This window comes from Aythya ferina (genome assembly GCF_964211825.1).
Source record: "Aythya ferina genome assembly, chromosome: Z".
In the NCBI taxonomy this organism is placed as follows: domain Eukaryota; kingdom Metazoa; phylum Chordata; class Aves; order Anseriformes; family Anatidae; genus Aythya; species Aythya ferina.
This window is the reverse complement of record NC_140299.1, coordinates 53,491,786-53,504,451: the sequence shown is the minus strand read 5'-3', so window position 1 is coordinate 53,504,451 and position 12,666 is coordinate 53,491,786. Positions and strand designations below refer to the sequence as shown.

The 12,666-nt window shown below is 49.2% G+C and overlaps 1 protein-coding gene across 5 annotated transcripts; it reads right to left on the bottom strand.

Moving 5' to 3' along the window:
- Positions 1-954: 954 nt before the first annotated feature.
- CHRNB3 (cholinergic receptor nicotinic beta 3 subunit) lies at positions 955-12,627 on the bottom strand. Of its 5 annotated transcripts, none has more exons than XM_084505325.1 (7): positions 10,580-12,627; positions 8,623-8,774; positions 8,021-8,065; positions 4,697-4,806; positions 3,615-4,497; positions 2,487-2,565; positions 955-1,650 (listed from the first exon to the last, which is right to left on the bottom strand). In XM_084505325.1, the coding sequence occupies exons 1-7, from the start codon at positions 10,620-10,622 to the stop codon at positions 1,595-1,597; spliced, it is 1,368 nt and encodes a 455-aa protein (XP_084361451.1). In that variant the 5' UTR covers positions 10,623-12,627; the 3' UTR covers positions 955-1,594. The 5 variants fall into 5 exon arrangements, with proteins under 5 accessions (XP_084361451.1, XP_084361455.1, XP_084361453.1 ...); XM_084505329.1 differs by having other exon boundaries at positions 955-2,565; positions 3,615-4,015; positions 4,235-4,497; XM_084505327.1 differs by having other exon boundaries at positions 955-2,565; positions 8,021-8,253.
- Between the last annotated feature and the right edge of the window lie 39 nt (positions 12,628-12,666).

Genomic DNA, 12,666 nt, shown 5'->3' with positions numbered 1-12,666 from the left:
GATTAGTGGAATTTTCCACTGCAAAAACACAACTTCATTTCTCGCACCTGACAGTGCTCACATCTGGGAATTTGCCTTTGAAAGCACTGCGAAAAGCACTTTGAAAGCAGTGCTGAGTCCCCACAAATCACCTTCTGTGTATCCAGATGTCACACTTTGAGGCAGCGATAAGGCAGAGGGTTGGTTTTGCTTTTAAGGTTTTAAATTTGGAATGTTGTCATGCACAGGCAGGAGCACAGGGAGCAGAAGGAGGGAACCTGTCAGAGGTTCCTGCCTGCCCGAATGTCCTCCCTGGTTGTATTTTTAGTGGGACACACTGAATGCATTTGTGGGCCAGAGAGAAAAAGATTCAGGGAAGCTCAGAAACAATCAGCACGAGGAATAATGAACAGTGGAGCTACAAACGTAGCAGTCCCAGGGGCATGCTAGGAGGACCAGAGGACAAGCTCCTGTCCAGGAAAGGATGCCATGGCCAACAGGCAACCCCTTGGTGGCAATAATCAGAGGGAAACCCGTCATTAACTGACGGCAGGAATCTATAAATACAGGAAAGAAGAGTTTCCTGGCAGTTTTCCAATGGGTATTTCCCAGTACTGGCCAGGGGAACAAAGCAACCTGAACAATGCAAGGAGAGAAGAGCACCTGCTAATAAACCCAATGTGTAAGATTTTTATGCCAGTGTCCACATTAAGACATCTCTCTGCATACGCTAAACCAAATGGGTTTGTCCTAGGTTCCTGCAATGTAATAATCAACTCTGAATGCTTCCCCCTCAAACACACACACAAGTAAAATTCACAAGTACTTTTCAAGAACATGCAAAATCCTGTATTGGAATAGATTTGAGACAAGGCTTTTCTGAAGTGGGCTGAAAACTAGAACTAGCAACAAAAACAACAACAACAAGGAATAAGAAAGATCAGCATCAATATATAAGCATTCTCACCCCAGGAATCATTTACTGAACACAGCTTTATTAATGATGTTTGCACATGTAATCAAGGCTTTCTGCAGTGACAAAACAAGCTGGGATGATTTGAGCTCACAGAGGTCTGGTGAGCACATGTAATCCAAGCACGAGAATATCCTTGTATATTTTTAGCACCTTCTAACCTCCCCCCTTAGAGAGAAAGTTTCAGGGCCAGCTAAAGCTTTAGCAAGACTCACATTCATATTCTTGAGAAACAAATCTCCAAACCCCTTGTTAGCCTTGAAAACACCTGCAAGTTCTGAGAGGGATTTTCTAAAGGACTCTACGATGGCACAGCTCTGCCCCAGGGAAAGTGGTGAGAGCCTCACATGTGCGTTTTCTGTCATGTCTTATTTACACTTTAGAGAGCTGTTTCTAATAAAGCAGAAGAATCCCTTTTAAATGCTTCAGAGGAATGAAATTCTGAACCGGCTGAGAAACATGGACAAGCCAACACCCAAAGATGTACCTTTCTGGTACCCTCCCCACCCCACAGCTCTCAGGAGAAATTCCGCTTCTGCACCAGCCACAAGCTTCATTTGCCACAAATGATCATGCAGTGACAAAGATCCTCTCCAACAAAATTATTTAGGAAGATCACTGTTGCCATGTGGAGTAGCACGGTCACTTTTCTCTATGTAATATGCTTCTGATGATCTGCCACTTCCAGTCCTGTGAACCTGCAGGTGCAGGAATCATAGTTTCCAAATGTGAAGCATGGGGAAAATCATTACTTGTTCAGCCTTTTGGAATATTAGAGAGCATCGGAAAAAATGTGAATACTTAAACTTAATGCTTAAATTCCTTACGGCCAAGAGGAGAGACAAAGTGTGCATGATATAAAGGCTGGTGGCAAGTGGTCAGAGCTCTAAGTTTTCCCAGGGTTGAGCTGATCCTGAAGCAAGGTAGGGCCACAGTGTCAAGGTCTTGAATATCCCATCTAAAAGGTATTTATAGTTTTTCTAATACACATGCTTTGTGATTGCCACTTCCAACATGTACAGGAGGCAATCCGTAGGGACTTTGTGGTTTTAACTTGGAAATGTAGATAGACTGAGTACTGACTAGTGTTCCTACAATAATTTTATGAAGTCATATTTTAACTGGAACAACTGCCTGTGAAGTATAGTTGTGCCAGAAGCACTATTTTCAATTCTAACTAATATTCTTGGCTCATGATTATAACATAACCAAGCTACTACTAAAATGCTTATAACCCAGTTCTGCAACACCGATTCACTTTAGTACCCAGCTGCTCACCAAGCCCTTCTCTGATCTCAGCCAAGACTGTAGCCATTACAGCTGCATGAAGATAGAAAGCATCAGTCAGTGCCCGTTACCATCACCTTCTCTCTCTCTTGCCTTTGCTTCCCAGAGACCAATCCTCTACACCAGAGACCAAGCCCAAAGGCACCACCATCCCGTGGCATTGTGCCGGTATGCTAGCGTGGGAGCATTTTCTACAGAGTGTTGTTCAGCCACATCTGTAACGCAGGGGTAAAGATGAGAACTGAACCTGTCACTGACGCCACCAGAAACAACCACAGGAAGATCCGATCTAGGACTTGAGCTACAAATTTCCAGTCCTGGACAACCTGTGGAGGAGAGAGGGAGAAGAAACAGAAACAGCAATGAGCCTGGTACTTTGTTGTTACTGCTACATGTATTTCAGTTCCAAAAATCTGGCTTTTAAAACCAGAATTTTGTGGTGCTCCATAGCCTGAAGGCAACATGGATCTCCTTTTCATTACCCATACCTGCCAGCCACTCAAACACCAAAGCATTTCTGTAGTATTAGCACACAATAATCAGACTTCTTTCAGGCTGTGCAAAAGCTTTTAGCTAAGTGCACAGATAAAAGCTTACAGGCTCAAGCTTGAAGATGGCTTTATAATGAATTAGGTTTCTTTTAACAGAACTGCACTTCCCTTGGCGAGCAAGGACTTGGCTGTAGCAAAGCACTTTGATTCGGATGTTGCTTCCAGGACAAGTGGTCCCGTTGGCTTGTGTTTGCTTAAGTGCTCTGCTGGCTCAGGCTGCGTGCATTCAGGAGGGAGATTCTGCATTGTGAGTACTGGCACAACCCCACATAAATGGAAGAGCTATTTATAAAAGCAATTCAGGGGAGGGCTGTTTTGGTTTGTTTTTTTTTAATGATTTAAGCCTCAAAGAGAAGACGTCGGTCATGGACAAGATACACTCACATATTGCATGTTTGATTAACTGTTAATCTCCCTGCTGAAGTCATCAATACTGTTTGAACAAAGCCCAGGCTTTTGCTAGGAGGGTGCTAACAGGAGTTGTTCTCTGTTCATATGCCGCTGGGTGCATTGCTTGGATGTCCTACACTTGCATGAGGTGCAATGTTCATGCACGCATTTTTCAGAAAAAAAAACAGACAGGAATCCTTCCAGGACAGGTTGCTGTGGCCTGGTGTCTGGGAAAAGCAAGGATTCCCACAGCAACAAACAGGTCTCCTCAAAGCAATGTATTTCCCCAGAAACGACGTGGGAAAGCTCCCAGGACGTGCCTCAGATGAATGCAGGAGAAAGAGGCAAGCAGAAAGGCATGCAGAAAAGAAAAGGCCTTGGAAGTCACTGCTGTCAAGGGAGCTGTGACCCCTCGTTGCCCTCCCTTCACCTACCTGCCTGATGAAGTGCTCCTTTTTAACGTGCCTGGAAATGTACCGAATGGAATCGGCTGCCTTCTCCAGAAAGGCAATAACCATCTTCTCTCCATCTTTTGCTTGCCTGTGTTTCTGCTTCCCCGGCAGCTTTGATTTCAAGGTGGTTTCCTTCTCCTCGGTGTCCGAGAAGGAGTAACGATCCACGTGGCCCTTCATGCAGAGCAGCCGAGGCAGCTTCTGGAGGAAGAGCCTTTTAACCCAGGGAGCCATGGGGTGGTAGGTCGCCGAGGAGCGGTGGTGGACGTTGATAACAAAGACGGTGACAATGATGGAGAGAGTGACAAAAATCATGATGAAGAGCAGATACTCACCAATCAGAGGGATGACTTTGGAGGAAGAAGGGATTATTTCCTCAATCACTAAAAGGAAAACAGTGAGGGAGACCAGAACTGAAGTAGACAAGGAAAGCTTTTCTCCTTCATCTGAAGGCAGGTAAAACACCAGGACAGTTAGAAAAGACAGCCCCAGGCAAGGGATTATTAAGAAAAGAGTGTAAAAGAGTGGAAGGCGTCTCAGCACAAAGGAGTAAGTGACAAACGGGTAGGAGTACAGCCCATCCTTCCTGTTGCCTTTCATACCTTTGGCATTTAAGATCTCCCACTCCCCATTATCAAAGAAGTCTTTCCTGTCTACATTTTCGTCCACTAGAATCAAGTCCACCATGCTGCCATCGTACGTCCAGGACCCAAACTTCATGGAGCAGTTCTGCCTGTCGAAGGGGAAGAAGGTCACATCCATTGTGCAGGAGCTCTTGTAACTGGCTGGGGGCGTCCAGGTCACCACTCCGTTGTACTTCACTATGGCTTTGGTCATCAGGGAGCCTTCAAAACGCCCATCAGCACTGGGGAGGTGGACAGGAAGAAACAGCACCAAGTTCAGGACTGTGTTTGCCCCAGTCCTACCTCCTCACAGCTCCACGCAAGGAAAGCCAACATGCATATAAAGAACCATCTTTATAACAGCACATGCAAGCTCCATGGTAGCTGACTAGCCTTGCCCATGCTCTAGCCTAAGCCTGGAGCAAGCAGCACGCTACTCACTTTTCAAACAAAACAATGTCAGGAAGCCACAGAGACTCAGAGGGGACACGGATGGCAGTGATCCCGCCGTACTCCTCTGGATTCCAGGAGAGCTTGTGGTCAATCCATTCCTGCAAGGAGACAGAAGACTCCTCTGCCCACCCAGACCCAACTCCCTCATTCCTCCTCCCACCACCTCTCTCGGGGGTCTGTATTGTCCAGCACTATGGGCAGAGCTTGGCATAACACTGATCAGATGCAGGAAGGATGCTGTGCAGGCATGGCAGGGAGACATTAATCCTCATGAGCCACGGGTGGGCTCTATCAACACATGCCTTTCCACACAGCCTCCAGGTGGGCACTCCTGGAGAACACTGATGGTTTTCCCATGGATATTTCATGGTATTGGCCAGGGGAACAAAGCAACTTGAGCCATTCTGTACTGCAAGGGGAGAAAGGCAGCTGGTAATAAGGTCAAGAGTAAGATTTTTATACTGGTGTCTGTGTTAAGACATTTATCTGTATCAGCTAGATTACATGGTCCCTTCCAACCATTTCATCAAAACAAAACAAAATAAAACAAAACAAAAAACTGCATGCTGTTGCAGGAAAAAAAATAATGCAATAATCTTTTAAAGCATTTGGTTACAATCTTGAAGAGATTTGTTTTATTTTGCTAAAAGTAAAAGCAAGGAGAACTTGTGTTTTGTTTTGTTTCTCAGCTGGGAAGAGCCCAGCAAAGTGGCTCCAGCAACCTGGAGATTTCCACTGAAAATCAGCTCTTTGATTCCTGTCCGTGATGGGGTTTTTCAGTTGCTCACTAGAACAGCAGCAAGGGGGAGTGAGAGCTGTAGGCTGTGGTCAATACCATGAAGCAGGGGATAAAACACTTTCCATTAAGCTCCAGCACTAAGTGCTTCGCAGGGATTTGGGGGCCTTCTCAGGGCAATTTCCTCTGTGAGTTAAGGACAAGCCAAAAAGCAGTATTCTCTCCTTCTCCTCCTTCCATACTTTTCCCCTCCCACTTCCTCAGCTCCACATGCCTTTCGCAGCCATACCCAGGCACACGTGTTATTGCAGCCCTTTGCAGCAACCCAGAGCCTCAGCGGAGACCCAGGTGTAGCAAGAGCAAGTTTTTATCTCCTCCAGGAGCAGGGAGGGGATGGGACCAAGGTCATGGGCATATGGTTGGTAGATCCTTCCTAAAATTTGGCACAAAGCACAGGCCAACGAGGCTGTTGCCCAGGGTGGCACCCTGGCAGGACAAATGGCCCTGCTACCTGCACCAGAAGAGATGAACCCACCACTCTCTGAGCTGCCCAAAAGGCTGGGGTCAGCCGTCAGGCTCAGCCCTCCATCCCAATTCCTCCTGCTGCTGAAGGAGGGGTGGGAGCTGGTCAGGTGTGGAAATAGAGGAGAGGGCCTTCAGTGCTCTTACCCTCAGCAGCAGGGACCACTTTTAGCATTAATTTTCCCCTTTTAATGAGGATTTGCAGATGTTACCAGCAGCCTGGGCTGTCAGATGGGCACAGATTCACGTGTACACTGGCCACCTCCTGCAATACGTGCAAGGGGGCTTGGGCTGGAAATGTGCCTGCTGTGCAAGGGGATAGCCAGGGCTGGCAGCAGTAGCCACGGCAGCTAGCTTACAGCAGAGGCAAACACCCTGTGAGCCACCTGGAAACAATCATCCCTCTGGAATCAAAGAGGAGCTGCCCCTTGGCCTGGGTTATCTGTGCATCTGCAGCCCTCCTCCCTCCCCCCCTGCCCTGCATTGATTTGTCTCCAAGCTAAAGTGCTCTTTCATGTCTGCAAGGCAGATGGTTGCGTGTCTCCTTACTAGAGCAGAAAATAGACTGCGTGCAGACTTTGAAGCTGAACAGTTTAAAATGGGTATCTCCCCACGGGCTATGCTGACATGAACTGTAGCACCAGATGCAAAAGGGCTTTTTCCTCTCCTCCCCCTGCCTTCCAAACTGCTCCAGATCCTCTACTGCTCTCTGCTCCCACCAGCTTTGCCTAACTCCAGCTCCTGGGCTGTCACACAGGCACTTAGCCACAGCAAACAGATCAAGAAACACTGGACCCAGACTCTTGATTCTTGCTATTACTTTCTACAATCTCAGATACATCCCAGCAACTACTAAAAGCTCCTTTGCACTCTTTATGTCTGCCTGGATGCACAGCATCAGGTTCCACCATCTTCAGAAGCTGTTTTTGGGGGGGAAAAAAAGGAAAAAAAAAAAAAAAAGGAAAAATACAAGCAGAAAAAAAAAAGCCAAACTCATGCAGAGAAATGATGACTGGGATTCCCTCTCCACCTCACACCTAAAGTGAGGAGCAGACTTCCCTGAGCTCCCCACCGCTGCAGAACCAGAAGCTCTGAGTCATTAGAAAGTTCCAGTTTGTTTGAGTGTTCTTTCACTTTTCCCAACCCAAAAGAGAAAAATACTTTAATTCTGCTTAGCTTAAGGCATCTCTTCCCAGCTGCTATTTTTGCACTTTCTAATAATCCCCGGAGCACTGGATTGCATGTGGAAACAGTTCACACCAAGTCTGCAGGAAGGCACAGCTCCCAGAAGAGGACACCCGGCTCAGGCCACAGGTATGTAGGGCTCAGCCTGTTATACGGGGGGCACCTGCATGTGTGAAAGCCAGTGTCCATGTCTCACTTATTTTCTGCTCCCTTTGCCTTTCATTTGGGCCTCGATGGGGTACTGCTTCTCCATCGCTGAGGGAGATTGCCATTTTTGTGTGTATAGCACCTGGGCTCCTGCGCTGCCCCAAAACTTGCACTCACTGCAGGGCTACGAGTACCAGGCTGAGGACACAAACTCCGATGCACTTCTCCACCAGCCCAGCAGCCTGGGAACTGTTCCCCCGGCATCATTTTGAGCGAGGCTTGGGTTTTATGTCCTCTCCCTAGGATCAGTTGACACATTTATAGGGCTTACATGTCTGAGAGACTTAAAATAATTGTCACAAGGTCAATAAACTGGTGCCCTGTAATCCAAACCAAACTCATGTCTGAGACAAGATAGTCCCTCCGGGCACGGGCAGCATCCTGGGGACAGTGACTGCTGTACCAGGAGATGTTTCTTCCCTGAAATACAGCTGGCTTGAGCCCGCAGCTGGGGTGCAGGCCACTGAAAGAGTGTACCCCATTTCCTGAAGGCTCACTGCCTGCCTCCATGCCTCTTTAAGCACTTGATGAAGGGAGAGGAGAACTCAAGGCAGGGTTATGGGGCTCTGTACTTGTCATGGACAGCGTGGTAGGCTGGGGTGGCCCTCATCCTTGTGCAGCCCTGCAGCCAAGGGTGGGAGGCCTGCCATGGTCTGATTTACCTGCTTCAGCCACACGTTGGTTGTCATCAGCTGATTCTTCTCATCCTAGGGCGACAGAAGGTAGAGAGGACAGCAATACCAAAGCAGCCAGGGGAAATGTCCCATATCCACGATGTCTCAGCCCCCTATGGAGGAGGGTGCCGAGGAGCTGAGAGGCAGCAGGGCTTGGACAGTGAGAGAGGCCAGGCTGGCGTCCCAGCAGCATTTGGGCAGGCAGGAGCCAAAATGTGATCCTGCACAGGCAAATAAAGCCCGAAAGGAGAGGGCAGGGGATGTGGACAGCAGCCTGGGTGATAGGATTTGTCCTGGATAGGCCTTGCCTGGAGCGAGCAGTGCCCAGCCAACCCCACAGTTCCTCACCCCCGTCCTACACCTCATTAGCTTGAGAGTGTAGGCACCAGGGACAGACTTTGAGGAACATCTGATGCAAGGAGGCCTTAGTCTCGGGGAGCAGTGGGCAGAAAAGGAAGGGCCTTCAGCTTCACTGCAAATAAAACAAGTCCTGGGGTTCCCATCCCTACCCCCTCCATGACACGAGGCAACCAGCCCGCTGGGCCTCCCCAGAAGAAGCAAGGCTTTACCAAGCCCGCCACAACACTTACCACATCCACGAGCTGCGATATCTTTAGCCCAAAGAGGACTTTGATGGTGTCGTTGGAGTTTTGCACGGGGCGGACCCATTTCTGATAGCCTTGAAATAAGTGCCTGAGGAGCGCGTCCTCATTCTCAGCCACCGAACTGAAGGCAGACACACCTGGAAGAAAGAGGGGACATCTTGGGGCCTGGACACGGGCCCTTGGCAGAGCCAGGAGGCAAGGGCAAACAGAGCTGTGATGAGTTTGCACCAGGTTTATGTTTTCTGTGGTGTTTTGCCATGAGTTGGCATACCTTCCCAGTCCTGTTTGCTATTCCTTAGGAGATCCTCAGGCTAAGAGCATCAGGTGCCCTCATTCACTCTTCAGTAGTAAAAACAGCATCTGATTAATGCCACCCCTATTTTTTTTTTCTGATACCTGCAGTATAGCAGAGCCAGGGAGCCACAGGGGAAAGCTGGTCACTGTGGGGACATTCCTGGCTTGTAGCTAGGAACAGCAGCAATAACCTGTGGGCATTTCAGAGCTATGGGGCTTCGTTTGCACTTGCTCAGGAGCCCAGCTGTTTTCAGCAGAACCCAGTGCAAAGGTAAGAGGCAATGAGCATAAACCCCTCCTGAGGCTAGCCAAGGGACAGCAGAAAATTACTGAAAGAGATGAGTTTGCCCAGCTGTGGGGTGCAAGGCAGCAGCACCAGGGGAGAGCAGCAAAAGGAGCTGGCTTGGAGGCAAAAGGAGCTGGGTGACACATGCAGGGCCAGGCCTGCCCACCTCACTTCACAGTCCCCATGGGGGAAAAAGGAGCTGCCACCAGCCACGGGGGACCTTGCACATCCCTGCCCTGCTCCCACCTCACTCCCCACCACCAGTGCCCTGCCAGTCCCACCATGAGCAAGGACCCTGTGCTCCCATCGCCATCCTGCAGGCACTGGGATTTCGGCTCCTTCCCAGTTGAGGGGGAGCATGGAAGAGCCCTGCAGGGGGTGCAGCTGAAGGGCCAAAACACAGCGAGCAGCAAGCACCAGAGGTGGAGCAGCCCTAAGGGGAACAAGCCCTGTGGCCCCTCCAGAGGGACAGCCAGAGGCAAGTGTTCCTGAGAAGCACCAAGGAGAAGGAAGGCAGAAGGAACAAGATCAGTGCTCTTATAAGACAGCCTCAGTACTTGCAGGGTGATGGTTTAAAAGCAGAAGTTTGTAATGGGAAGGAAGATTTATCAGGGTAAAAAATAGCCTAGCATCTCCTTTGATCATACTTCGTCTGGTGATTAAGTTAAATAAAGACACAGAGCAAACACTGAACCGAGTAATTTTGCCTTTGAAAAAACAGACACAGACTGTAGGCCAGATGCATCCCTGAATTTATCACATTAAGTATAGAGAGGGTAAAAGTTTTGGAGCTCCCTGGCAGGTTGCCATGAGCACTAAAAAAAAAAAAAAAAAAAAAAAAAAAAAAAAAGGAAAAAAAAAAGCACCATTGCCACAAGTCCCCTTTCTCACTGCCATGCATGCCAGGAGCAGCTCCCCTCAAGTGCAGGAGCAGGGAGGGATGGATAGGGACGCTGCCAATAAAAACATGCAAGCCCCCTGAGAAATGCTGTCAGGACACTTAGGACTCCGTGCTCTCACCTGGGGCATTTAAGCGTTTCTCCCGATGAAGGAGATCTGCCCCTGAACCTGCTCCAGCAGTGAGAGCTGAGCTTTGGTTCTTTGGTTAACTTCCCAGTGACCACCCTGTCACACCATAAATCTTAAAACCCCATTGCCAGACTGGCTGAGGCTGCAGTGCAAAGTCAGCAGCTGGTACAACCCTCTCTTGCTAGCCTGGCAGCACTGAGTAGGGGATCAGGAAAAAACAGCGTCTGCCTCATCACAGCAAGCAGCAGCTAACTGGCTGGAAGAAAAAAAAAAAAATCTTAAAAATCTGCATTTTGTCTTGGAAGAATAATTAAAAAAAAAAATCACACTTACCTGAGTGGGTCAAACACAGCACACAGAGCATCAGGCAAAGCATGGGCACCACCGTGGCTTTTCCTTTAAGTATGGTCCTTTGTTTTCATAGGCAAATCAGTCTCATCCTAGTCAGTGGCTAAAACAATCTGGTTAAAACCCACGGCGGACAATTGAGCCCGCAAGGCAAGCGGGCACCTTTTGAGCTTCATCTTGCATCATTATGACGCTCCGTAAAGCACACTTCATTGATTTTCGGTCAGCTGTCACGTCCCGTAAGCCCGAAACGGGTCCCTGGGTCCTAAGCTCTGACTTGATGTGTTCGGGGCAGTATTTGGGTGGCTACAGCCCCTGGCGTCTAGGAGTAAAAGCTAGGCAATGTTTTCAAGGAGGAGAAAAGCATTTTGTTACACTGCCAGTTACAGCTGGGGGGAAAATACAACCAAAACCAGGCTACGGATCAGCCCCAAAGATAGATCACATGCCTGCAAGATTGTCTGTTTGCTCCAGCTGTATCTGCTGATCTGATAAAACAGGCAAAATCCCTAAAGACCTATCCTAGCTTATTCATTTTTCGAATTATAATTTTAATACAGTTTTACAGCTTAAAAAGTAGATTTTAGGGAGAAGGGGACAGCACAGAAACACTTTCAGCTGAACGGCACGTGAGTGTGTGTCCACACGTGATGTGTGCGGCAAAGGCAGCGACACCTTGGGCTGAGCTTCCTCCAGGAGCCACAAATCTCCAATATCAGATGGGATGCAGGCTCTTCTCCTCCTGCCCCCAATCACTTCTCCACCAAGGGCATCAGGATCTTCAGCCGCACAAAAGCTCTGGTTTTCTTCCCAAAGTAAAGTCACCGCACCATCTCTGCCTACAGAGGAGCCTTTTCCCTGACATTTTCAAGTTCAAGGGAGAGTGTTGCAAACTTCAGTCTGCACCCAGACATAAATCTCTGCTTTGATTCTCCCTCTCTCTGTGCTGGCACAGTTTCCCTACGTGCCTGCCACAAACAAAACCGAGGCTGTTTTTATATCCTTAGAGATTATCCCCATGCTCTAATGCATATTTGCAACCTAGAGGAACTTTTGCTTGCTGCTTTTTATATGGGAAGCCTCCTGTTTCAGCAGCACCCGGCCCCAGATTTTGGTACTGTCATAAGTTATTCGATTCAGATTTGCCTCAGCTGAGATCCTCACAAAGGACTGATAATGGGCAGCTGTAGCCTTATCAGATTATTCAGCTTTCTCTGATGAAAAAGATGTCATGTCAGTGTGGTTCAAAGTCACGTTGCTGCCAGCAGCAACTTCTCGTGTCTCGCCACCTGACTCGTGATGCCAGGGGCTTGCCTCTGACCCTGTGGCAGCTTGGTGGCTTTGCCCTTTCCACCTTCACAGTCCTCAGGGGAAACCTGCAAGCACTGTGTTAGCACCATGGCTTTGCTGGTTTTGCCTTGTGGGGCTGGGGGAGCAGCTGCTATCCTGGCTGCCTTTCCTCACCCTGAATGCAGAAAGCGTCCCAACAACAGCAGCACTATTGAGGGACTCTGTCCCTGCTGCTGTTGCCAGCAGACTGCTCAGCCTAGCAGTGAGACCCAGACCCGCTGCAAGTCCTCAGCTGAGGTGTGTTCATCTAGCCACAGCGCACTGCAAGGATGCATCTTCTCACGCTGACTTCAAGGGAACAGAGGGTGTTCGGCTGGAAGGGGGCAGGCAGACAACACCAAAACCCACCCTAAAGTTGAGAATGTGCAAAATGTTTTTATCCTGCCCAGTGCAACTCTTTCTGTGACAAAACTCTCCCTTAGGAGCTTACTGTGCAGGCTGCCCAGTGCCAGAGGGTCCATCTCACCAAGGGGGCAGCGAAGCATGGGAGGCAGCCCCCCGCAGGCGACGCACCAATTTCGGGGTGAAACTCGCACCGTCTGCCTTCAGCACCTGCCTTTGCTCTCCCACGGGCGTCGGGGGATCGCTGTGTGACAGCAGGCTCCCCCCCGAGGATTCACGATGCCCTCCCCTGCTGCTCACCCTTCTCCTCCTCCTCCTCCTCCCTTTCCCCTCAGGGCACCGCTCCGCAGCGTCCCCGCTTCTCCCCCGCGGCGCCCCCT